At 41.6% G+C, this 27,585-nt stretch overlaps 1 protein-coding gene across 1 annotated transcript in view; it reads left to right on the forward strand.

Annotated features, from left to right (window-relative positions):
* Nucleotides 1-27,585, forward strand: part of Dgkk (diacylglycerol kinase kappa) — a 123,753-nt gene that overhangs the window by 80,423 nt on the left and 15,745 nt on the right. The window contains exons 9-18 of the mRNA XM_085684309.2: nucleotides 3,860-4,043; nucleotides 4,644-4,752; nucleotides 5,119-5,258; nucleotides 6,040-6,121; nucleotides 8,267-8,358; nucleotides 20,676-20,775; nucleotides 22,256-22,484; nucleotides 24,756-24,863; nucleotides 25,313-25,409; nucleotides 26,862-26,969. Coding sequence (XP_085540435.1) covers nucleotides 3,860-4,043; nucleotides 4,644-4,752; nucleotides 5,119-5,258; nucleotides 6,040-6,121; nucleotides 8,267-8,358; nucleotides 20,676-20,775; nucleotides 22,256-22,484; nucleotides 24,756-24,863; nucleotides 25,313-25,409; nucleotides 26,862-26,969 — 1,249 coding nt within the window. The remainder of the gene's footprint in view (nucleotides 1-3,859; nucleotides 4,044-4,643; nucleotides 4,753-5,118; nucleotides 5,259-6,039; nucleotides 6,122-8,266; nucleotides 8,359-20,675; nucleotides 20,776-22,255; nucleotides 22,485-24,755; nucleotides 24,864-25,312; nucleotides 25,410-26,861; nucleotides 26,970-27,585) is intronic.

Raw genomic sequence — 27,585 nt, forward strand, 5'->3', positions numbered from 1 at the left:
TTCGTCCTGCAGCACGTCTGATTCTTGTTATGGTTCACCAGCTAATGGCATTGCTTTCCCTTACATAGAAGTGCCCAGACTAGGCTGTTAGTAACTTGTCTACTAACATACTAACTAATGTTAGTATGTTAGTAATGTTAGTTAGTTAGTTGTCATACTAACTAATGAGATGATGTTTTGTGTCATCTCATGTGCAATGAAGCATCTTTTCATTTTGGCTTCCATGTTGCAGCAATCTTGGTCCACTTGGATATCACACTGACAACCCTTTTTTTTCTACCATGCATTACGTAACCTGGACTTCTCAAAAAGGGCTTTGAAAAACTCCCTTTCTTCTCGACTCTTCCTGGGCTTCTTAGCCTCAACAAATAAGCCCTCGAGGAGTAGGATTCCCTATGAGATGTTCCATTCGAGGGGAATCTTCTTCTGTGTTTCTCAGTCACAGAATCTTAATGGTGGTATTGCGGTTATTCCACTCCAGCCTCTCAGGCAAGCTAGAAAGCCTTTCTCCAGCAAGCAAATGGTGACCTTCTGAGGTGACCTTTGACAGGGCTGCTGCTCATTCATTCCTGCATTCCTTGATTCCATCCAGGGGCTCCGATCAATTGTCAGGACCTTCAATTACCCACTTTTCTCTACTTAGTCTTTAGTAAATTCCTTTAAGGTATAGCTCAAATCAAGTATTATCTTCTATTACTTCTCAAATGCTCTCTTCCCACTTCCCCAAGTTAATTACTTCCCAACCAGTAAAGTAGGAACTCACACAGTAGTTATTAAACATAAGCATGCATCAGACGCATCAGGAAGGGTTTATTAAAACACAGCTTTTTGGGCCACACCCTCAGAGGTTTTGACTCAGCACACCTGGGTGAGGCCCAATAATTTGCATTTCTGAAAAGTTCCCTAATGCTTTCTGTACTGCTAGTCCTATGGACACGCTCCATCATTTACTGTGTGATCTTAGACAAGTTACTTAACGTGTTTCCATTTCTCAATTTTCCACTATTACTAAAGTTTATTTAGCAAAACATGTAATACAGAAATGTACATCACTTAGTTTTGATGGCCTAGTAAAGCAGGCCCTAACGAAGCTTCTGCCATGACACTATTTTATCGTGTGACCACCATTCTGCTACTATTCTGCTGTCCACCAGCTGCCATGTCCACAAACTCAGTGGTCATATCACAGCATTCATAAAGACAGAAAATCCTCACAGTATCTCCTGGACATGTTTGCTACCACGTAGTGTCGAGAACTCATTCTCCATAAACTTCTTCAGCCTGGAAGAGTGGGCCTAGCTCATGGTGTCATTTGTCATTTCTTTCTACACATGTAGAAATACTCAGATCCATTACAAAAGTTCAATTTATTTAAACATCATTAAAGATTACTTTTAATAGTATAGGAAGGGCAACAGGAAGCAGGACTTTCGCCAATTTAGCATCCTTCTGTGGAGCGAAGACAGTGAAGGGCAGTGAAACTAGTGGTCCCCTGGCTTAGGTGACTGGGTTGGTGCAGCTCAACAGAAGCATGAGCTCTTCTTAAGAGGCTCATCAGGGTGTTGACTCATATCCTAAAGCCCCTGTGCTCTTTCCCACTTGAATCTGCCAAGCCAAGTCTCCATTGTTCTATCCCAGCATAATTTATGGCCTTGAGGCTGAGCATGAAGACAAAGGTGCACACTTCCCGATCTGTTTACTCTGACTCATGTGGCTGGTGAGGTCATTTTCTGCTCTTGATTTCCATCAGCCTGCAGCTCTTTCTCAACCCTGGGGTACATACTTCACAGGTCAGCTTTCTGTGCGCTCATCTGAACTACAGAATTAACTTGTGAAACAGTACAGGACATCAGCCTCTTCAGAGCAACCTTGGGAGTCAGCCTGGCTACCTGAGTATGAATCTACCATTTCTGCAGCCCAGCTCACGATGCTGGCTGTTTTATTCATCTTTGCAACACGCTGTTATTATTCATATGAGAAGATGCACCCTTAGAGAACTTAAGATGTCCCTGTAGTTTAATGAATAAACTGGGAGAGCAACCAAGTGTAGCATACAGCTACCTGTCTCTCGTATAGAAATATACTACAAGGTATAGTATAGTATACTTTGCCCAAAGTTGCAAGACGATTCTAGAACAATCATTTCCATTCTGCTCTCATGGTTATTTAACTTGTAAGTACCATTAACATAATTTTCATTTTCCTATTTCTTAATTCTTGACTGGAAAATATATTTACATAGGCCAATAGTTTCCTTTTAAAATTATGTAAATTCTTTATAGGAAAATCTTGTAACTATCATCTCTCTGATTTCAATTTCCTATATCCCTCTCCTCAGTTAGTGAATTAATTACTTTTCTCATTGCTCTGAACATATGCTTCGCAAGAGGCAACTTAAAATAAGAAGGATGTATTTCACAGTTTGAAAAAAACACAGTCTAGTTCATCACAGTGGGAAAAGTGTGGCAGCAAGTGACTCCATGGTGGCACCAACATATGAGCTTGTGCACATCAGTGCAGACCAGGAATCAGAGAGATGGGGGCTTTAACTTTACCTTCATTAAAATAAGAATTGTATTTTGTCCACCAACATAAAGAAGAATTGACACAGAGAACATCCTCATACATATTTGTTGAATGAGTGAATAAATGCACAAGTGAATGAATGCCTGCATGCATGAATGTGAAAAACTACCATTATGATACCATTTTACCTTTCATTAAAAATTGTTAATAATGGTATTTCATTTGTTCATGGAAGATAATTACATCCAAGTTATACTGCTAAGGAAAGATAGTCAATTTCCCTTGTAGTTACAAGTTGAAAATGTGGTGCAGAACTGCTTAGAATGCCTTCAAAACCCACCAGTCAATTAGTGGGAGGCAGTCCTTCTGGGACTTTATAGGAAGCTGCCTTTGATTTTGCCAGGCATACATTTTTTTAAAGTTCAGCATATCTACCTATCTTACATAAGAGTGAGCAACATGATTTTTGCCCTATATGTTAATTTTTTCTGGAGCATTCCTGACAGGCCATGAGCGCAGATGTTTGAGGGCCTGGTATTTGTTGATAATACTCTTTCTTAGAAGACCATCACTGCCTATCTCTTTGCCAATAGGCTTTAACACTCACCACAAGCTGGCAGGATTTGACTATTTAGACTGCTATTTGGCTATTATAATCCTACTTCTCTATGGATAACTTCAGTGTTGGAGATTATTAAACGCCCCTCTCTTCCTCATGAAATTTATCTGTAGGCTCACTCTGCATTGGAATTGGTGTGATAGTATAAATTGCTCTTTCTTAGCCTTAGAGATGCGATTAAAGTTTCTGGCTTTACCTTATATTGATGCATCATTGTGCTAGGAACTCTGTTGTTAGCTCATGGCTTAATGACAGCCTTTCTTTCCCTTTTCTCCTGGTCTGTTCAGTTCTCACCATGAGATCTAAACTGGACCAGACAGAGTGGACTAGCTTGAGGGATGCTCCTCCTCTTGGGCTCTCAACCTTTTTTGAATTTTCTTCACAGAGTTTTGATAATCTGGCTGTTATAGCAATTTCTTCATTAATTGTCTTCCAGCATATCCTGGCTTGAGGTCAAGGGGCTATATCCCTAACGATATCTAATATGATATCTGGTATATAATAATTTCTCAGAAAATGATAGATGGATGCCTAGAAATAGTAGAACAAACACATTACTCTCCTCGTAATAATACCCTCACTTTCCCTCTGCTCCTCTATAGCAAGAGATTGAGTATGATACCAAAAAGTCTCTTTAAAATGTGATGTAGATCGTATCTTATTTCTTATCTCGTCTCAATTGCACTTTTTCTTTTTCTTTTGTGTGTCTATCAGGCCAATTAGTGGTATCGTCTGACTTCTGGAGTCTTGATTGGCCATTGACTTGTTCCTGTCCCTTGCTCATCTTCATCAATTCCAAAAGTGGAGATCATCAAGGGATCATCTTCCTCCGAAAATTCAAGCAGTATCTTAATCCATCTCAAGTATTTGACCTGTCGAAGGGCGGACCTGAAGCAGGGTAAGTATGGGCTAAAGAGGTATGGTTGGGTATACGGAACAGTCTAGGCTAGAATAGCTTTCTGGGATTAGTCCTTGTATCCCAGCAGATACACAAATACATGACTCTGGAATATTTTACCCTTTGGCTCTCTCCCAGAAATCACTTCAGTCTCTTTTCCTGCTCCCAAACTTGCTTCACTTTTTCTGATTGGCAAGACAGAAAACTATGCCCTCTGACATCAGAGGATGAAGAAAAGGGATTTCACTACAGACTTATTTTACTATGGGATCTTTTGCCAATTCAGTGCTGGTTTCTGGGAGCCACTAACAGCCAAGCAAAGTATTCTTCTTGAGACTCAGCAGACGACTAGATTATTAGTGGTTTCCAGAGAAAGGCTAAGCACAAAATAAGATGAGTCGAGGCAAGATCTGATTTCTGAGATTGCCTTGTGAAGCTGTGGTCCCAAATAAACAAAGAGTGCGAGGCTAAAGTAAAGAGAAGGCAGAGTGGTCCATTAGCAGGGTGCTAAAGCAGGCATTCTTAGGTCCTGACAGTCTGGGAGAAACAGAAATTCCAATTCATCATGAAATGATTGCCCTTTCCCCTTCTTCCTTGCAGGATCTGTATGTTTAAGAACTTTTCTCGTTTTCGCGTTCTGGTTTGTGGTGGAGATGGCAGCGTGAGCTGGGTCTTATCCACGATTGATGCCTTTGAAGTGCATGATAGGGTGAGTGCCTGGCTGAGTCCCTTTACCCATTGCTAGAAAGAGTGGGAGTGGGGAGCTGTCTAATCCAAGAAGTCCCTAGTCTGCACTCATCCTATCTATAAACATGTCTTTTACAAGCTTAATGGTTAACTTGACCAATCTAAACATGCTCACCCCATTATTAGAATGGGGTCCAATTCCTTTGAGAAAATATCATTCAACTCCAAATACCCTCTTGTTACTCTTGCTATAAAGCAATTCTTTAAAAACCCCTGGCTGTAAGGCCTATTCCTGCCCATTCCGTCCCAAAGAGCACCCTCAAAGTCTTTCAGCCAGTGGAACATGGTGGAAGGACTATCTGAAAGAGCGTCTCTATTTTTCTTACAGTGTCAGCTGGCAGTCATCCCGCTTGGAACTGGTAACGATCTCGCTCGTGTCCTTGGCTGGGGATCAGTCTGGAGTAAAAACAAGTCACCACTGGATATTCTCAACAGAGTAGAGCAGGCTAACGTGAGAATTTTAGACAGGTGAGTGACTAAAAGGCCATGTCCTTGTGTCTCTTCTATTTATATCATCTTAGTCCAGAACCCAGCTCCCTTGTGATGGAAGGGCGGGCTCACTTGGAAGGTCTTGTCCTTTGAGAAACCAGAGAGCCATGTAGCCCTGCAATATTGTAGAAGCGCCTCTTCCCCCCGAAAGATCACAGAGCAGGGGCTTCGTGGACATGTTTCAGGGGTTTGCTGAGTGTCCTTCAAAATGCGTAGTCACTTGTCCAATGGAAGCATTCGGACGCTTGAGAAAGAATCTACAGTATTAGCAAGTCCTCAGAGAAACCTTAAAAGGGGAGCAGGGGAGGAGATTCAGTGCCAGTTGGCTTATATTTTCTCTGCTCCAAAGAATAGGGAATATCATCATCCTATAATCTGATAAATAGGACTTTTATAGTGAGGTGTGGGTTTTCAAGATACAAATCTGGGGCAATTACAAGGATTTTCATTCCTTAGTTCTTGGGCAAGGATCTAGCATAAACACTTCGTAAAAGTATTTCTTGAGCTCATGATGCTACCTCTGGTTGACAAACACTGATTTCTGAGAGTTCTGAGAAAAATTCCTTCCATCAGACTCACCTAGGGATGTTGTGAAGCAGAATCCCCTCTTAAATATGCTTTGAGGTTATGTACACTGCTTGAGTTCACCCTGCAGGCCACTTCCCCAAGCACATGAATGCTTTGACTTCTTTCTTGAACTGTGATTTCATTTGTAATTAGCAGAGACCTAAGTAACATTTGTGTTTAAACTTCATTTTAGATGGAGCGTGATGATCCGTGAGAACCCCAAACAATTCCCACCACTAAAAGGACAGGTGAAAATGGATATACCAAGATTTGAGGTGATTATTGGTCAGCTATAATTCAGAGCAATCACTTTATCACAAGTGAAATATGAAGAAAAGCCTAGAAAGAATATGAAGTACGTCTATAGACTCCATGAGGCTGACATCTCTAAGGACAGGAGAAATCAGTCAGCAGCTATTCACTGCAAATACATTTGGCATTAGGGATATGAGTCACTCTAGTTACTCATTCATTAATTCAAAATTGTTTGTGGAATAGCTACTGTATATGAGGTACTGTATTAGGAAATGTTCTTACACGTTAGTAGATAGAGAAAAGTAATATAGCCCTTGTTGTGCAGAGCTTGAGTCTATTTAAAGGTAGAAAAGGTAAAATTTTAATAAAGTGCTACATGTATGTCTGTATGTCCCTCTGTGAGGTGTCATGGAAAACATCTAGAATGAGTACCATTTCAACTTAGACCCAAGAAATAACAATAATCAGGAAAAAATGACAAAGGAGACTGGTCTTAGTCTTTGTTCTGTTGCTAAAGAGATGCCATGACCACAGCAACTCTTATAAAAGATAGCATTTAATTGGGACTGACTTACAGTTTTAGACGTTTAGCTAATTATTGTCATGGTGACACACAGACAGACATGGAGCTGGAGAAGGAGCTGAGAGTTCTACATGTTGATGCTCAGGCAGCAGGAAAAGACAGTGGGCATGGCTTGTGCATCTGAAACCTCATACTTCCCCCAACAAGGCCACACCCCCTAATTCTTTCAAACAGTGCTACTCCTTAATCATTTAAATATATGACCCTATGGCAGCCATTCTTCTTCAAACCATCACAAGACCTGTTTTTATGCTGTTCCAAAAACAATAAAGGCTGTATAATATTAACAGAACTGAAACATGTTCATAATGTCCAGGGCATGTTGGTCAAGGATGGAACATACAAAATGAGAGACTAGAGAAATAATCAACCCAGAAAAGGCTAATTAATAAAGCACAGTAGAAAATTTGGATTTTAATCCTAAGAGCAATGAGAATTCTAGAAGAGTTTGGGGGAATGTGTTTACGTGGGGGGGGGGGAGATGTCCATGTGCACAGCATATAGTTGTGGTCAGAGATCAGAGGATGAATTCTGGTTTGGAGTCCTTGGCACCTTCCATCTTTTTATTAGACAGAGTCTCTCATTGGCCTGGAACATCACAGCGTAGGAAGGCCAGCTAGCTGACAAGATTCTGGGGCTCTGCCTGTCTCTGCCTCCTATCTCATTGCATATCACTGGGATTACTATGCTGGGCTTTTTTTAATGTGGGTTCTGGGGATTCGAACTCAGGTCTTTATTCTTTCGGTGCAAGTGCTCTATCAACTGAGCCATCTCCCAGCCATCTTTTCCCCCCTTACTTAATATAAAAACTTCCAAACACATGAGGAAGTTGAAATGGAAATGCCCACCACTAACATCTCATTAAGCTTCCTCTGTCACATAGTCAACCAACTACCCGTCACTGAGCTGTAGCCCAGGGTGTGTGAGGAGGCAACACAATGATTAAAGATCAGAGGCAAGGAGAAAAACTGGGAGGTGCTGACGTTATTCAGACTAGAGATGATGCTGATTTAGGTTTGTGACTCAGTAACAGAAGTGGGGAGAATTGGACAAACTTGAAAGATACTGAAAACATTTAAGTGTATGGACTTGGTAGATGCTCAGTGATAGGAAGGATTAAAACTTATAATTAAGAATACAGACTCAAGAGTCAGTCTACCTGCAATCAAATCTAAATATGTTACTGATTGATTCCTTTCCCATGCCTCAGTTTTCTCTTCTATGAAATGAGCATAAAAGCATTCTTTACCTCTCAGGATAGATATTGAGAATACATAAAAATGATAAGTACATATAACTTAGAACACAATCAGTTACATATTGTATTCTTAGTAACCTTGAAAAAGTAAACTTCTGGAAAGTTATAAATCAGAATTACAGATCTATTATTTACTATCTGTAGAATATGACATTTCACAGAGAGCGTCTCTCATTTTTAGAATGATTTGAGACTCAAAATAATTTATTTCCAGAAAGGCAGTTGAGTTTCTTGTGAAGATGTTGGGGGCGGGGTTGTGAAGAGATGCAGTATGGTAAGTCACAGAGCTCAGCTTCTGAATCTGACCCCTCTGTCTACCCCTAGGCTGCTGCTATCCAGCACTTAGAGGCTGCAAACAATGAATTGAACAAAATCCTGAAGGCCCAGTACCCGACCGAGATTGTCATCGCCTCTAGGTCAGTCTTCCTTTGCTTCTCGTCCTCTGGGGTATCATAGGCTGTTCTAAGGTGATGCTATATGAAGTTCACTCTGAAAGCCTGGGGTTTCAAGGTCAAGTAAAGTATGTATTTGTCTTTTCTAATCATTTTCACTCAACTCCAATTTCCTGAGTGGAACATTAAAGACAAAAAAATATGAGGCTGGAGGGAGGAGTCATGCTGCTCAAAAAGCAGGCAAAATTGCGAGCAGCTATTTGGAAAGAAGGCAACTGAAGGCACATAAAATATTCTAGATAATCCAGCAACACAGACACCTGACTTGGCGCTGGAAAAGGTCTCTTCGGTGCCTGCTGGTACCTGCCTGTTTGTTTGCTTTTTAGTTTCAAATTTGTATTATTTGCCAATTTAAGCTCTATTCATTTTTATATGTTATATATCTACCCAGTACAAAATCAAAAGCACAAGTGTCTCCCATGCATGCCTTTGGGGAGGTCAAAACTCTTCTTTGTGGCTGGATATCCCTGTAGTTTAATTATTCCCAGACTTTAGCAATCATTTTAAATGTACAGTAGCATATAATGTTTGTCATCTTATAAAATGTTTGATTCATTTAACACCATATCTTAGAAATCATTTAGCAAAACAATAGCAGCCGTTATACCCTAGGGCCTATGACCTTCTAACCTATGGGCTTTTGAGAAGGCTACAGTAACAGGTGTGAAATTACTTCCTGTGGAAAATGAAAAAAAAAAGGGAAGAAATGAAATTTATGCCCTGGCAATGCTGAAGCATGCATAGGCAGCCCGAATATGGTGGTTCTGTTGAACTTGTCCATATTGGGTTTCATGGTCTAAGTTGATGAGGACGACTGACCAGGTCTCTTCCTCAAGAGGGCATCAGATCTCATTACATGTGGTTGTGAGTCACCATGTGGTTGCTGGGAATTGAACTCAGGAACGTTGGAAGAGCAAGCAGTGCTCCTTAACCGCTGAGCCATCTCTCTAGCCCCACTTCCTCTGGAGAGGGCCTCAAATTCAATCATAAATCATAGTTACCCCCATAACAGTCATGCCATTTCTGCGTCTGTGGGCACATTTTGCCTCACAGAATGAGACTGTAGCCTGCAGAACCCAACACTGAATGAGATCATTGATGCCTTTCCTTCCCCAGCAACCTGCATCTTATGACACTCTGAAAGGTAACCAGCAGGAGAAAGCTTCCCAGCTGCTCTGAAATTAATCCTCTGCGTCATGCAGCCAAAGTCTATGGTGTTCTCCCGAATAGAGTCTTACCATGTAGTTATGGTGGGTAACCAAGGGCAATGTGATAGCTTGTGTTATTTTAGATACCTCTGGTGCTCCCTGACCAGTAATTCATAGGGAGGTAGCTCATGCCTTGCAATAAAATTTTAAATAATGAGCCTTGTCTCCTGGGAAAAACATTGTTTATCCATATAGGAGAATTCCATTGTTTCTTTTAAAAATTGTGTTAATTTTTAACAAGTGGGTTTTCATATTTTTCAAACATCCTTAGCTTTGTTTAACCTACTCACTACCTCATTTCTCTGTCCCATCTTTTACCCTCGTTTGCTTTTACTCTTTTCGCCCCTCTACTCCCATATTTAACCATTTTATATTTATTTTTATCTTTTTTATTTTCATTTAATTATAAAATTTAAAACTTTTTCTTGATTTTATTTGTATTTTTAATATTGATTGATTGATTGATTGATTGATTGATTGATTGATTGACTGATTGGTTAATTTTACATCCTGACCAAAGTTTCCCCTCCCTCCTCTCCTCCCAGTTCCTCCTATCACCTCCCCTTCGCCCCCTTCATCCACTCCTCCTCCATTTCTGTTTGGAAAAGGACAGACCTCCCATGGATATCAAGCAAACATGGCATATCAAGTTGTGGCAGAACTAAACACTTCTCCTGTATTAAGGTTGGACAAGGCAACTCAGTATGAGGAATAGGTTCCCAAAAAGTCATCAAAAGAGTCAGAGACAGCCCCTGTTCCTGCTGTTAGGACTTCCATAAGGAGGACCAAACTACACAGCTGTCACATATATGCAGAGTACCTATGTCAGGCCCATGCAGGATCCCTGGTTGTTGGTTCAGACTGTGTGAGCTCCTATGAGCCCAGGTTAGTTGACTCTATAGGTTTTTTTGTGGTTTTCTTGCCTCTCTGGCTCCTACAATCCTTCCTCCCTCTCTTCAGCAGAATTCCCTGAGCTCCACCTAAAGTATGGTTGTGGGTTTGCATCTGCTTCCATTAGTTGTTGGATGAAGCCTCTCTGATGGCAGTTAAGCTAGGCCCCAACCTATGAATATAGCAAAATATCATTGTTTTGACATTTTTTTCTCTCCAGTTGTGTTTGGTTCTACCCTAGATTTCTGGGCCATCCAGACTCTGGGTCCTGGTGCCCCAGGCAGTGTCAGAGGTGGGCTCACTCTCGTGTCATGAGCCTCAGGCTGGACTAGTCATTGGTTGGCCATTCCACAATCTCTGTGCCACCCTTATCCTAGCATATATATGGTCATAGGCAGAACAGACTGTAGGTTGAAGGTTGTGAGTCTGGGTCGGTGTCCCAATTCCTGGTAGTCTTGCCAGAGCAAAGGAGATGGCCATTTCCAGTTAAGTATTCCCTATTGTTGGGGGCCTTAGCTGGGGTGAGTCCTGGGAATTTCCCCTGCACCAAGCTTCTACCTGACTCCGAAATTATCCCCTTTCTAGTCCTCTCTTTTTCAGTACTCTCCCCCACCTCACCCCAACTTGATCCCTCATGTTCTCATCCCTACCAGCCTCCAGTCCATCCACGAGATCTCTTCTATTTCCCCTTCCCAGGGAGGTCCATGCGTCCCCACTTGGGTCCTCCTTGTTACCTAGCGTCTCTGGGTGTGGATTGTGGCATGGTTATCTTTTACAGCTAGTGGCCACTTATGAGTGAGTACATACCATGTTTGTCTTTCTGGGCGTCACTCAGGATGATTTTTTCCTAGTTCCTGTCATTGATTTTAGCAGCTGGGTAGTACTCCATTTTGTAAATGTACCACATTTTCTTTACACATTCTTTGGTTGAGGGACATCTAGGTGGTTTCCAGGTTCTGGCTATTATAAATAACGCTACTATGAACATAGCTGAGCAAGTATCCTTGTGGTATGATTGAGCATCATTTGAGTATATGCCCAAAAGTTGTATAGCTGGGTCCTAAGGTAGCTCAATTTCCAGTTTTCTGAGAAACCGCCATACTGATTTCCAAAGTGGCTGTACAAGTTTGCTTTCCCACCACATCTTCTCCACCATGAGCTGTCACTTGTGTTTTTAATATTAGCCATTCTGACAGGTCTAAGATAGAATCTGAGTCATTTTGATTTGCATTTATTTCACTGATGGCTAAGAATGTTGAACATCTTAAGTGTTTCTTAGTCATTTGGGATTCTACTGCTGAGAATTCTGTTTAGATCTATACTCTATTATTAATTGGATTATTTGGTTTGTTGTCTAGTTTCTTGAGTTCTTTATATATTTTGGAAATCAGCCCTCTGTTAGATGTAGAGTTGATGAAGATCGTTTCCCATTCTGGAACATGATATTTTGTGTGTCCTTTGCCTTTCAGAGGATTTTCAGTTTCTTAAGGTCCCATTTATTAATCATCTAGCTTCCTATCCATGCTGTTGATGTTCAGGAAGTTGTCTCCTATGCCAGTGCAGTTAAAGCAATTTCTTACTTTCTCTTCTATCAGTTTCAGTGTATCTGGATTTATATTGAGATCTTTGATCCACTTGGACTTGAGTTTTGTGCAGGGTGACAGATATGGATGCATTTGCATTCTTCTACATGCCAACATCCAGTTAGACCAGCACCATCGGTTAAAAATGCTTTCTTTTTCCATTGTATAATTTTAGCTTCTCTGTTGAAAATCAGGTGTCCATAGGTGTATGGATTTATGTCTGGGTTTTGGTTTCAATTTCATTGATCGACCTGCCTTTCTTAATGTCAATACCATGTTATTTTTATTGCTATAAACTCTGTAGTAGAGCTTGAAAACAGGGATGGTGGTACCTCTGGAAGCTCTTTTACTATACAAGTTTTAGTTATCCTGTTTTTTTTTCCTTTTCCATATGAAGCTGAGAATTGTCCTTTCAAGTTCTGTAAAGAATTGTGTTGGGATTTTGATGGAAATTGCATTGAATCTGCATATTCCTTTTGGTAGGATGGCCATTTTTACTATGTTAATCTCAGTTATCCATGGACTTGGGAGGTCTTTCCATCTTCTTATATCTTCTCTTAAAGTTCTTGTCATACAGGTCTTTCACTTGCTTGGTTAGAGTTACCCCAAGATATTTTATATTATTTGTGCCTATTATGAAGGATGTTGTTTGCCTGATTTCTTTCTCATCCCCTTTATTGTTTTTCTGTAAAAGGGCTACTGATTTTTGTGAGTTAATTTTATATCCAGCTACTTTACTGAAAGTGTTTATCAGCTTTAGGAGTTACCCAGTGGTATTTTTAGGGTTACTTATGTATACTATCATATCATCTGCAAGAAAAGATACTTTGACTTCTTCTTTTCTAATTTTATCCCCTTGATCTCCTTTTGCTGTCTTATTGCTGTAGCTAAAACTTTGAGTACTATATTGAATAGATACTAAGAGAGTAGACAACCTTGTCTTGTTCTTCATTTTAGTGGAATTGCTTTGCTGTCTGTTGGATTGCTATATATTGCTTTTATTACGTTTCTGTATGTCCCTTGTATCCCTGATCTCTCCAAGACCTTTATCATGAAGGTGTTTTGAATTTTGTCAAAGGATTTTTCAGCATTTAATGAGATGATCATGTTGGGGTTTTTCTTCTATTGTGTCTTCAATGCCTGAGATTCTCTTTTCCGTTCTCTTGTATTCTGTTGGGGATGCTTGCATCCGTAGTTCTTGTTCACTTACCCAGACTTTCCATCTCCAGAATTCCAGTTTGTGTTTTCTTTATTGCTTCTATTTCCATTTTTGGTTCCTGAACAGTATTATTCATTTCTGCCAACTGTTTGTTTTTTCTTGGTTTTCTTGACATTATTTAAGAGATTTATTGATTTCCTCCAATTTTTGATTGTCTTTTCTTCTATTTGTTATTTTTATCTCTTCTTTAAGGACCTCTATCATCATCATACGATAGTTTTCTTGTGTTTCAGCTATGTTGAAATAGTCAGGGCTTGCTGTATTGGGATGGCTGGACTCTAGTGGTGACATATTGCCCTGGCTGTTGTTTGTGTTCTTACACTTACATTTAGGCATCTGGGTTTGGAATGATCATAGGTCTTGGTGCCAATTTGTGAATTTTTTTTTCTTGTTGTTGTTTGATGGATGTTTTCTTCCTTAGTTTCTGTTTCCTCTCTGGTCTTCTGGATCTCATGGCCTCTGATTGGGTAGAGATTCTCTGACTGTGTTGGGGGCTGAACTTTTGATGGCCTGGGTGGCCTCTGGTCCAGCAGGAGCTTGCTGCTCAAGTTTGGGCCTGAAGATCTGGCTAGGTACGTGCATGGCCTCTGATGTGGTCTGGGGTCCTCTGAGGTTCAGGATCCTGGCCTGGCTTCTGGTGGGGTTAGAGGTTTCTGCCTGGTTTTCAAGGAGGTTCAGGATGCTGGCCAAGCCTCTGGGGTCCGGATTCTGGCCTGATCTCTGATAGAGTAGAAGGCTCCCACCAGAGGTGTAAATCAGGCCATGCTGACAAGGAGAGGAGGGGCAGTTGGGGTTATGGTTATATTGGGAAGTCATGGGTGGGGCAATGAGGGGATAGCTTACCTGGTTTTTCAGGGAGCTGGCCTGGAAAGCTTCAGCCAGAGGCCTAGCCCTGGATATGATGATGAGGAGAGGGAGGTGAAGGGGGCCCACACACAGCAGGGGCTCCCTTCCAGACCCTGGATTAGGCACAAACCACACCCAAATACCTGTTTTCACAGAAAGATCCCTTATTTAGAAATGAGGGAAGAAAAGTTAAAGTGGCTGCTTTCTGACTCAGGCAGAAAAATAGCAGCAAATGACCTTGCAGGTGGAATTTTAAGAGGAGAAGAAGGAGAGGTCTGTGTTAGAAGGGCCAGGATTCTGTGGTAAAGGAGATAGGGATGAGGGAGAAGGGGAAGGGGGCAAGGGAAAGGGGCCAGGGATATTTGTCCCAGAAGGACAAAGGACAGAGAGGAGACAAAGCTGTCACATAGGCAAATGGCAGTTTATAAAGGTAAAGGGGAAAACCCCATGTTAGGATGAAGTGTTTAATTTTAATTGGCTATGTTAATTAATTGAACCCAAAGGGGCTTCTGATTGTTGGACTTTGATAGTAAGCCTCAGGAGGAGGAAGTGGCTAATAAAGTAAGGGAATAGACCTTGGTGGCTAACGTTAGCGATATAATATGATTGTTTTTAGTGCTGCAGAGGGAATAAGGAGAAGGCTAAGGCCTGCCAGAGCCACATGTTCGCCTGGACTAGTGTCCCTTCAGGAGGGACAGTTGGGGTTATGTTGAGCAGGCATGGGTGGGGTGAGGGGGCAGTTTTATCTGGGGTTCAGGGTACTGGCCAGGCCTCTGAATAAGTTGGCAAGGAGAAGAAATGCACTTGGGATTATGGTGGGGGGTACAGGCAGTGGTAGGGGGCTGGGGGACAAGGGTTGGTGGCTTACCTGGCTTTCAGTAAGATAGCCTGGCCTCTGATGGGTCGGAAGGCTTCCAGGAAGTGTGGGCCAGGAGATGGTGAAGGGCAGTTGCAGATGTTCTGAGTAAGCACAGGCAGGGTGGGGAAGCAGTCTTACCTGGGGTTCAGGAAGCTGGCCTGGTCTCTGATGGAAGAGGAGGCTTCTGCCAGAGGTGTGGGACAGGACGTGTTGACAAGTATGGCAGAGACAGTTGATATTAACTAAAGAATAAGAATAACATTGATACTAACACATAAAATAGATTTTAGTAAAATCATAGAATAAAAATCTCCAGAGTTGAAAAGATGCCCATGCAGGTCCAAGAGGCCTACAGCACTCCAAATAGACAGAACAGAAAAGAAACTCCCTAGGACATCGTACAGTTCAAACATTAAGAACAGAATAAAGGATATGGAAAGGGACTCGTAAGAGAGAAAGGTCACGCCACTTACAAAGGCAGGATCATCAGAATAGCACCTGATTATTTGACATTTAAATCCAGAATGGACTGGAAAAAAATGTATTCCAAGTTATGAAAGACCAAAACTGTCAACCCAGACTACTATACCAACAAAACTATTTATTAAAATTGAAGGAGAAATGAAAATCTTCCATGATGAATACAAATTAAAGAAATTTCCTCCCTGAAACCTGTTCTTCCCCTTCCCCACCAGTGCTTCCTTTCTACTTTTCTGGATTCCATAGGTATTCCATGTCGAACACACAAATCTAAAGATTTTATGTTAATATTCGCAAATAAAATGTTTGATTCTCTGGGTCTTTGTTACATCACTCAGTGTGTTTTCTTTCTTGCTAAATAAAATTCCATTGTGCCTAGGGGCCAAATTTCCATTATCCACTTATCGATTGATGGACACCTAGATTAATTTCATTTCTTAGCTGTTGTGATTTGAATGAGAAACATTTCCCCATAGACTCATTCACTTAAACCCTTGGTCCCTTTTGGTGTTTCTGAGGATGCTAAGGAACATTTAGAAGCAAGAGTATGGCTGGATGAAGTACATCTCTGTGGACAGGCTTCGAGGGTTTTATAGCATTGCTTTAGTTCCTGCTGCCCTTCTCTGCTTCCTGTGAATGACTGAGATGTGTTCTTTCAGCTGCCTGCTCCTGCTACCCTGAGTTCTCTACCATCATGGACATCTAGCTTTCTCAAACCATCATCCGAGATAAGCCCTTTATTAAGCTGCTTTTGGTCATGGTGTGTTATCACAGTAACAGAAAAGGAACCAGCTGTTGTGTTGAGCACACTAGGAATGTGGATGTGCACTTGTCTCTGGAGTGGAGAACAGGGTCCCTAGGTTATATACTCAGAAGTTGTCTAGCTAGGTCAGATTGTTACCTAGTTGTAGGTTTTTGAAGAACTGCCACACTGATTTCCAGGTGGCTCTAACAACTGGTGCTCTCATTAACAGTGCATTGGGGTTTCCAGTTCCCTACACTTCTAAAGCATCTGCTGTCTTTTGTTTTAATATGACTTGGGTAAAATGAAGTCACAACATAGTTGTAATTTGCCTTCCCCTGATGCTAATGGTTGCAAACACTTTGAATTTTGTCTTAGCCATTTCTATTTCCCTTCATGAGAAAACTTTCTTTATGTCCATAGCCCACTGTTTAATTGTGTTGCTTTTGGTATTTAAGATTTATTATATATTCTAAATACTCATAGTTCTGTCAGATGTATGTATATATATATATATATATATATATGGCAAAAATCTTTTTTTCATTCTATAGGCTACCTATTTAATTGATTTACAGGCTCCTTTGCAGTACAGAAACTTTCTAGATTCATGAAGTCACACTTCTTGATTGTTGCTCCTATGTCCTGATTTATTGGAAATCCTATTCAGAAAGTCCTTACCTGGGCCTGTATCCTTCAGTGTATCCCCTACTCTTTCTCCTAGAAGTTTTGGAGTTTTGGGTTCAATATCTATATTCTAATCTATTTACGAATGATTTTTGTGCAGAAGGACCAAGTTTCATTCTTCTACATGTATATATTCCATTTTCCCAACATAGTACATCAAAGATGTTATCTTTTTCCATATGTATTTTTGACATCCATATCAAAATTCAAGTGACTGAGCCAGACATGGTGGCACACACCTTTAATTGTAGCAAAAAGGAGGCAGAGGTAGGTGGATCTTTGTGAGTTCGAGGCCAGCCTGATCTACAAATTGAGTTGCAGAACAGCCAGGGGGTATTACACAGAGAAACCATGTCTTGTAAAACAAACCAACAAACAAAAAAGTCCTGGAGAAAATAAGGACACAGGGAACATGGTAAAAGCAGTACAAAGAATCCCACAACCAACATCATCCTAGCTGCAGAAAAACTCAAAACATTTCCGCTAAAATCAGGCAAGAGACAAAACTGTCCATTCCCCCTTCTCTATTAACATAGTACTGAAGTCTTAGCTAGAGCAAAAAGACAAACAAAAGCCACCAAGGGGATGCAAATGAGAGGAAGAATCAAAGTATCCCTATTTGCAGATGATATGACTCTATATCTAGTTTAGGTGAGAAGTTAGCAGTTATTTTGACAGGTCTGCCTTTGTTTGTGATTTGGCTTTTCTCATTTGCAGCTTTCAGGATACTTTCTTTGTTCTGTACACTTAGTGTTTCAACTGTAGAAATGTTTCTTTTCTAGTCCTATTTGTTACTTTGTGGATGTCTTATACCTGAATGAGTGTCTATCCCTCTCAATTTGAGATTGAGTGCTCTATTCTGTCTTCATACACCAATAGTCTATCTTCTACATGATCATCCTATTGGTGAAAAATTTGCTGAAGATTTTATTTGATCTAGTGTGTTTTTCATTTCCATCACTGTTTTGGCTTGAGTTTTCTTAGGTATGTCTATCTCTTATTAAATTCTATTTTCACATCATGTATTGATTGCCTCATTTCGTTCAGCTGTCTGTGTTCCCTTTGAAAGTATTTGAGTCCTATTTGAGATATTTTTACATATGTATAATTACTGTTTTGATTCTGCACCTGGAGTTTTGTCCAAGTCATTTTGACTAGGGCTCCTTTGTATGGGGTTAGTTGTTTTGACTAGGGGTCATTTGTGTGGGGTTGGTTGTTTTTGGACATGATAAGCTGTTTTGGGTTTTCATGTTCCTTGGGTTTTTGCACTGGGATCAGCCTTTTGGGGGTTACATTGCTGGTTAAGATTTACTGTTTTTTATTTGGTTGCCTCTTGTCTTCCAGTGAGTTCATTTGTAATACTCAGGAAAAACTAGGTTGTTGCCATTGTGGGGATGTTTCCAACGGTTAGACTAGCGTTCCAGGCGTCAGGCTTTATCTCCAGTCTGAGGGTTGACTACTGTCTGAAGCACCAATCACACTACCCAGTAGTTAAAGCACTCTGATAATGGGGTAGAAAGTGCCTACAAAGCAGACACTTATTAAGTACTGATTACTTTAGGGAATAAAGGAGCCTTAATGCTACTGTGCATACTGATATGTTAGTATGAGTAGAATGGGAAAGAAAAGGAGGAGAGGTAAATAATCACAGTGGGTCTAGTGAGAGTATTCTGTTGTTAACACTGGAAGTAGAGGAAGGGACATCCGTTGGAGTTGGAATATTTGGAGCAAAGAAAAAATGAGGTTAATATGTGGGAGTTCTGATTAATGGTAGCCTAAAAAGAGACAGTAAGGATGTGTATCCCAGTGCCATAAACAGGGTCAGCCTCTGGGCTTTAGGAGATGTAATCCTAAGGGATGGATATGGGGGAAAAGGAAAAAAGAAAGAAAAGGAGTGTGTAAAACAGCAAAAGGTGTGAACAGTAGGGGACAGTGTTGGCCTGCTAGAATGTCTACAGCGACAGATAAGAAATAGCCGTAGAAGAGGGAGGCGAGTTGGATGGAGGTCCTGAATGTTAATGCGTGTTCTCTTTGTCATAACCACTGCTTTTCCTCCCTGGTTCCTGCCCTGGTCATGCTCTGGGTTGATTTTTACCAGTTCAGTTCTTCCTCTGTGGGTTCCCCGATCGTCTTGTGTGTAGACTTCCCTTGCCTCAGTTCTGTGGACTGTGAGTAGCTAAGGCAAACCCCATCTAGCCACACTCGCTGCCTTCACACAGGACAGAAGCAGCTGGTGGCTGGGTGACGCCTACAGCACTGTTTAGAGCTTCGCTTAGCTTCCATGGCTTCACCTTTTCCTGCCGGGGCACCGATGGTGGCCCTGGCAGTGGTCACTGGGAAGCCCTTCTGTGAAATGCCTACCAACACCACTTTTGTGGATATCCTGGTAGGGTTTGTTTAGTCTGTTTTTCATGGAATAAAATGTCCACACGGTGGTGGTGGCTGCACTGGTTATAATCGCAGCAGCAAGTCCAAGTCACTAGTGGAGATATTCTGTCGGTCCCATGGTGTTTGAGTTTTGTTGGGGTTTCGATCAAGTAGACACTAGGACTGGAGGAGAAGGTGACTGATAAGATGATAACATATTTCAATTCTTTTAATTGCTGACTGTGATAAGCTGCACACGCTCCAGCATGGCTTCTCATCCACCATCTTACCCAGAAGTCCTGCTTACTGCTTTCATTTCCGGCATGATTTCAGTGTGGCTTTTCTTCACTAATTTTATGTCTTTATTAAATTCTATTTTTATATCTTGTACTGACTTTATTTTATGTATCGCTCTTGTTCTCAGAAAATATCCTTGTCTTCTTTGAGATGTGTAGACTCACTTATAGTCATTCTTTCCACTTCTTTCTCTGGAAATTTTTCTCAGTCAGTTCCACTGGGGTCTAGTAGCATGGGATGAATCATTTTTGTGGAGATATGTTTTCCTGGATTGTCACATTATTTTTATATTTCTGCACTGAGACTTGAGCATCTGAAGTTAGTCCATTGAATTAGAAGTGTGGGCTGGGGGCTGATACTCCAGAGATTGCTTACATTTCAGGCCTAAGAGTTAGTGGATCCACAGAAGTGTGGCCAGGGCTCTCTGGGGACTCCTTACCTGTGGACTTCAGAAACTACTGGATGACAGAAGCTTGTTCTGGGGACTTGGGGTACTAGGTCCTGTCAACACAGAGTTCAGGGGAATAGCCGAATGCCCAGGACCCAGGGACTGATGCCTTACCTGTCAGTGCCTAGGAAGGTAGAAGGTTGGACATGCTATCTTCTGTCTTATAACCCAAGCAGTACACTCCCTCCAAAATATTTGGGTAATTTTGTTCTTCCTAGTACTTTTAGGAGCAAAGATTCTTGGCCCATCACCTACACTCTCATCTGAGAAGGACTAATCCCAAAAAGACATTTCCTTGTGTCATTGTATTTATATTGTATTAGGTAGCCCTTGAACTAGAATTGACTGACCCAATGTGTAAATTCTCTTTTATAACTATCACTAAGAAATGCTAGTAAACCTGTCTCAAGTCCATCACTTGGGAAGTGGGGTGAAATTGGACTCAAGTGTGAACGGGATATATTTCATCATATGTACAGGGAAAATAAAACAAAGAAAAAAGAATGGGAAGTTGGAGAGAGGACAGGGAAGGCAGGATATGTTTCAAAAGTGAGACAGAAGGAGGGGGAAGATGAATATTGATGCTATTGTAAAAGACAAGGGCTCTAGACCTCATGATTTCTATCACATATGCCATCTACCTCGTTTTTCCAGATTCCTGTGCTCAGCAGTGGAAGACTTTATGATTGATATTGTAAAGGCCTGGACCCAAATAAAACAGAACAATACAGCAGTGGAGTCTGTGATTTTGAAAGTAAGTTTCCTTTCCCAGTGTCTCACCTTTGTGGGAGCCAGGACTCACTTTTTCCAGTAAAACAATAAGAAATCATAAAGTATTGGCAAAGGCGAGTAGCTGGTACATCTGCGTGGGAAAGCTCAATCTCCTCCCTTCATCTTTGCCAAATGAAGACTGGTACTTTGCATGCATATACACATGCATGCACCTAGATATAAGCCAAGAGTCTGACCATAAATAGACACAAGTGTACATTAAGCATCAGTGAGTGGAGTTAATATACCAAAGCATGCATGAAAATCTATGCATTTAAACCCACAAAGGGTGGCAATGCAACTCAGTTAGTAGATGCTAGTTATCGTGTGTTCGGCCACAGGTTCTAGCCCCAGCACATATGCATACGCTAGAAATACGCCAGGCTTGGGATATGGCTCAACAGCTAAAGTACTTCCTGTGAAAACGTGAACACTGGGGTTTGGATCCCCAGTAAGGGTGAACATGATAATTCCAGCTCTGGAAAGTGGAAACAGGGACCCCAAGAACAATCTGGATTCAGAGACCTTGCTCAATGAATATGGTGGAAGAATGATTTGAGGATAATCCTGACAGTGACCTCAGACCTCCAATCCCCTCCCCACACACAAACACTCAGTCACTCGTGTACATGAGCATGCACACCATGCACACATTTAAACATAGAAAACACACACCTCCTGTAATAGTACCTAACACGTGACACACACTTTGCATCAGAGCTTGTTCCGAGTGCTCTAATGTATCATGTTATTTCATTCTCACAGCTGACCTAAGGCATGGAGGGACAAGGAGGTCAAGAAACTTGTCTCATACCACAAACTACTAAAGCAGCTGCTCTCAACCTGTGGGTCACGACCCCTTTGGGGAGTCAAGCGACCCTTTCACAGGGGCTACATATCAGCTGTCCTGCATACCAGATATTCGCACTGTGATTCATAACAGTAGCAAAACTACAGTTATGAAGTAGCAGCGAGATAACTTTATTGTTGGGGATCACAGCATGAGGAACTGTATTAAAGAGTCACAGCACTAGGAAGGTTGAGGACTACTGAGCTAAGTTAAGCTTAAATCACATCGCAAATCCACATCCTTGAAATATGTACCTTTGAGGACAGACACAGACACTATGCAGAGGTACACCAGCATCCATAGGAGCATGCCTATGAATATACTTACATGAAAATGTGTTTATTTCGTCATTTTGTCTATGTTCCACATAAATTTAAGGGCCAGCCCGACATGAGAAAGGCTGTGTGAAGCATGCATAGGTACCAAAAGCTGCTCAGAAACAAAGACCTGATGCTTAATCCCCTAGTCATCTTTGGGTGTCAGAACAGTGTGGACTTCATCACCTCACATACGGATTTCTAGGTTGAGTGTTTCTGGCCTAGTATTCCCTTATCATCACTGTTCCTCATTCTGGCCTTTGTAACAATATCCCATTTTCTTCTCTACTCTGTAGAGTGACTTGATGTATGATAAACTCAGCATCATTATTGATATCCTGACTGAGGATGAAGAAGTTACCTCTGCTGAGCGACTAGCCACAACATATGGAACCTCTGAGAAAATAGAACGAAAGCCCTTCGTCCCTCAAATAGACCACGTCACAAAGTCCAAGCTGGAGTTGGCTGTAAGGGCTCATGACATCCAGAAATCCTTGAAGCTCATCATATTCCAGGTGGAACAAGGTAAGATTCTTAGTGCTATTGGCACTAGGAAAGATGGGGAGAAGTGCAGGTTTCGCCTATGAATGGTTTAATGATCTCCTTTAGTCTGGGTTTGCTATCTGGTCTCACTGACAGCACTTAGCTGGATTCGGTGTTCAGGTTGCCTTCCAAATCAGTCCTCTGGCTGCTGATTTGAAAAGCCCCAGTATAGATAATGCTGTCTCTTTGACTTCTTCTTCCCTAGCCTTCAGTTCCCATTCTTACCTATTTTGGGAACTGACACTCATCCTTAACAGCTACACATGATGTAAGCAACACTGCTGAAAGCTCTGTCAGCCTCACTTCTGGCCATGGAACCTTTTCTATCTTTTCCTGCCATTTCAGCAGCCAAGGCTAATCAGCAGCCTGTGGCTATTTGGAAAAAAAATGGTGTTCATGTTTAAAGGACTTGCACCATGTAATCAGGCATATGGATCCTGAGATTGATCCCACTGACTTGCCAGTAATTGCCATTGCCCAGAATTCATGACACTCTCCAAACTTGCAGCTTGGGATGACGTTCTAAACTCGCCCAACTTTTTCGTCTAGCATTTTTGATGGCCACTTCATCTCCATAATGCTCCTTTGGAAAATAAATAAAGAAGATGCTGTGAGATAAATTGCATTCTAACTGAGCTGTTAGAATTAAGCAAAAGTCCCCCCATAACATGAATTCTTTCCTGCTAGCCTTTGGTGTTTATCCGTGGCACCTTTCCCTGCCTTGGTACCTTTAGAAGAAACCTTAGCCATGTTTCTAAGAATAGACAGCTCCCTTTTGTACTGTTAAATGGTGTGGGATTCCCCTCTGTATGCTGCGAATACCATTGTTAATAAAGAAGCTGCTGTGGGCCTATTGCAGCACAGATTAGGGCAAAGAGGAATTCCAAGCAGATAGGGAAGGAAAGAGTAGGCAGAGTCAGGGAGATACCATGTAGCCACCAGAGGAGGCAGACGCTGGATGGAAGGCCACAACCACGTGGCAACACACAGATTAATAGAAATGGGTTAATTTCAGATATAAGAATTAGCCAGAAATATGCTTAAACTATTGGCCAAGCAGTGTTGTAGTTAATACAGTTTCTGTGTAATTATTTCAGGTCTGGGAGGCCGGGAATGAACAAGCAGCCTCTGCCAACACTGGAATAATTAAATAATCTTTTTCTGTTTCTATAGTTAATTTTCAGGGATTAAACAATCATTTTGTGTCTCTTTCTGTAGTAATGAAGATAAAATTAGTTTGACTTCCCCATGGCTCTGTCATAACCCATCTTTACATGTTCCCTCAATACATGTTACATAAAGACTTGGCAGTAAGGTAGTGAATGAACATATGAGCTTTGGCACAAGCTGAACACATGAGCTGTACCACTTATGGGCTCAACACATGCTGAATACATGTGCTGTGCCACATATGAGCTGATGAAAAGGATAGTAACATCTCAGATGTCCTGGGTAGTGGGGTGAGGCATTTGAATGAAGAGCGCTGGGCCAGGAAGATGGCTCAGCACACAGCATACTCACTGTGCTCAGCTAACAACCTGAGTTTGAATCCCCAGAACCCATGTAAAAGCAGGATGTGGTAACAGACACGTCTGTAAACTCAGTGCACCTCTGTGGGGGAAATGGGAGGAAGAGACAGGAGAATCACTGGAAGCTTGTGGGCTAGCTTGGTGTACACAGCAATAAACAACAAGAGATATCTCAAGAAAGGTGGAAAATAAGAACTGATTCTGATGTTGTCTCTGACTTCCACATGTATGTTGTGGAATGCAAGTACCTGCACACACGCAAACACACACACACACACACACACACATCATACACATAAACCATGCATACACACATTTCATGTACACATGCACACACATGCATAGCATAGTCCTAGAGGTTCGAGTCTGAACAAATGGCATGCGAGTGTATATGCTAACAAAATAAAGGTAGCCAGGAATAGTGATTTCCACTCAGGTGTGGAAAACATAGCACCCCTCCCAAGCATCTACTCACAACTGTGTATGCTGTGGGGGTGACAGAAAAAGAGTCACAGAGAAAACAGTATGGATCTTAAGAGACTTGGAAATGACGCCAGAAAGAAGGAGCAGAACAGACATCATGATGGAAAACAGGAGAGGAGTCTACCTACATAGCAAATGCCCAGAAACTGTTGGATAAATGTGACCGGTCTCCCGTTCTCTCATCTCCACTTCCTTCCCTCCTTCTCTCCCTCCATTTCTTCCTTCCGCTTTTCCTCGGTAGTTCTGGATGAAGAAAGCAGACAGTCCTTATCAGTGAAGAACTTCACATCGACTTTCTGCCTGGAAGAAGATGACTCAGAGGAGTTCAGTCAGATGAGCCCGCGACACCGTAAGGATCTTGGTTCTCCCATTCTAGCCTTTGCTGCTACCTGATTTCCAGGGAAGAAGTCTGTTTGCACACATCCGGCTTTATACGTGAGCCCACTCGGGACTGGGGAGTCCTCACTCTTGTCTAGAAGCTCTGCACTCAGTCACACCAGTGTCCGCAGCAATGGCCATGTTAGACACTTGGGAGCTAGTGCTCTCATGAGAGCTGTGATCTGAATTTGTTTTTCCTGCCAGGCAGCAAGCACCTCAGCTTTACCCTCTCTGCAGTGAAAGTCCCTCTCCTTCTAAAAGGATCTAAGGGGCCTCTGTGGTGTGAGAACCCTGAGATTTATTTAGATTAAAAACCACTGAGCTTGACTCGAACCTGCCTGGGAAAGTATAACTAATTACAAGTGGGGAGAAAGGCTTTTCGTTCGCATCTGTCTCCAAGGTGATGTTTTTCCTGTTTAGGTTCTTATTGCAGCACCTTATCGTCTTTGCTGTCTCTCCAAAGTGAAGACCTCAGAAACCTTGACTTAGATTACTTACATTTTACACCTGAAACGATGTAAGTATGCAAGTGGATGACCTCTTAATGGCTTTTCTGTCTCTCTGGCTGGTAGCACAGTCTCACCATATCCAGAGTCAAATTCTGATTCTACTTAACTAATTGTGTGACCTACTCAATTCAAATGGAAGGAAAATAATTACTGGACTTTGCACATAAGCTTGTTCTATTTGTTGCATCTAAACGTGAAAAGTACTTGCACTGAGCTGTGTAGTTGATACTCATACTTAAGTGCTGTATGCATTAGCAGTTACTATCATTATAAACACATAACATGTTATTGTTCAGAGGACTTATTTTCTCAGTGTTACTTTTAATTGTAAATAGTTGAAAGTACCAAAACCGGTCATATAGGGGACAGGATAGAAAATCCAAGGACACTTATTCTCCCAGTCCTACCTCTCTAACAGAGCCCAGCAGCCAAATTCTACCACACTTAGATCACTGGGGTGGGATATTAGGGAAACCCTGATTTCTCACTGTGGTCAAGGGAGGTGAAACTGATGGACGTTTAGTGATTCCTTTAAATCCCCCTATGCTTGAACAGCCAAACTGTACCCTTTTCAGCTTCTCAAAAGAAGGACACACACAGCAAATGTTCCTTAAATAGTTTATTTACGAAAACAATTCTATTCCGGTGTCTGACAGTCCCCTCCCCAAATCCTTCAACTCCTCATTCATGGCTCATGGGTCTGCCTTGTGGGTTGTGATAAGCACTGGCAAATGTTTAACACCAGCTGTGCCAAAGGATTGACTGATTGATTTCTGGTGTAAGCCCTCCCACCATGGCCTCGTCCAAGCAACTGAGATGTCTTTGAGTGCGAAATTGGGAATAAGCATTTCAGTTTTCATGGGATGATACAAACTAGTTCTAGAATAGTCTAGTGCTGCTATTGACACCCTAGATGAATACAAAAGACTGGAAACTGCTTCACTGTTTCACTGCTGCTGTCCCTCCTTTACCAGACTTTCCTCACGAATGTGAGATGTTTTCTGGTGGGAAACTGCCACAGCGGAGTCGGGTACCCCTGCGAATGGTCACGTAGACTAATGTATACTCATCAAAATACATTCGCAACTAAGACACACAAAAAATAGTTATGAGAATGTGGAAAAACAGGACTCATATCTGAGGTCTACAAATATAAATAAGATTGCAAATTTTGCTTCTTTAATGTGTGCCATATCCCTCTAAAGCTTCCAGACTAAGGGACATTCTCCAGTTCTAGGACATGTCCCAGTTCTAAGGGGCATTCTCCCTTAGAACTAACAAGTTACTCTTGGACACAAAACGACTCTCTATATACCTTCCATGAACTGTATGGCTTGTACCCAGTGGAGGAGGCCTTCCCTTAGTGGTGTTTTTTTTGTCATGCAGATGAAGTCTGATGTCTGTAGCAGTAGTATTTCTTTCCTGCTTTAGTGTCTGCCTTCTTCCCTATCCAATTTCAGACGCTTCAAAGAAAAGTGTGTCATGAACAACTACTTCGGAATTGGACTAGATGCAAAAATTTCTCTGGAGTTCAATACCAGAAGAGATGAACACCCAGGACAATACAAGTAAGGGGAAGAAGCTCAGCTCTCTGTATAAATACATATAATCATGATACACATATGTATTCCTACATCAAACAAACAATGAAAAGACCGAGGTCCTTGGGAAATAAGTGCACTCGTCTCAAGACTAGCCTAGTGCAGACAGTGTGTCCTGAAGGCTGGGTTGCTCTGTGATAATCACCCTGCCATCATACATCCGTACTTCCCTTCAGTAGTTCACCCATGTGGATTTCTGTAGAAATATAGCTATCTCTGTTACTGCTGTTGAGAATAGATTGCATTAAGCTTTATGGTGCTTATAAGAGATTAACTGAGTCCTTGTAGGGGCTCCAAATCTATTTTTACTTGACAGGGCTTCAAATATCCAAGCTACTTCTATTGCTTCTTGGCATTCCAGATTGGGTCCTGTGGACCCATTGATTAATATTGCCCTACCTGGCACTTTCTGGTAGTTTTAGCTTACAGATATCCCTTAAGGCAGCTTCACATTTCTTATAAATTAAATGTATAAGTTAAAAGGACTACCCCAAGCCTGCATGGGACTGGCCTAGCCCCTCTGCATATATGTGACAATTGTGTAGCTTCGTCGTCACTGGGAGCAGGGGCTGTCTCCGACTCT

The sequence above is a fragment of the Myodes glareolus genome, chromosome X (genome assembly GCF_982192425.1).
Source record: "Myodes glareolus chromosome X, mMyoGla1.1, whole genome shotgun sequence".
Taxonomy (NCBI): Eukaryota; Metazoa; Chordata; class Mammalia; order Rodentia; family Cricetidae; genus Myodes; species Myodes glareolus.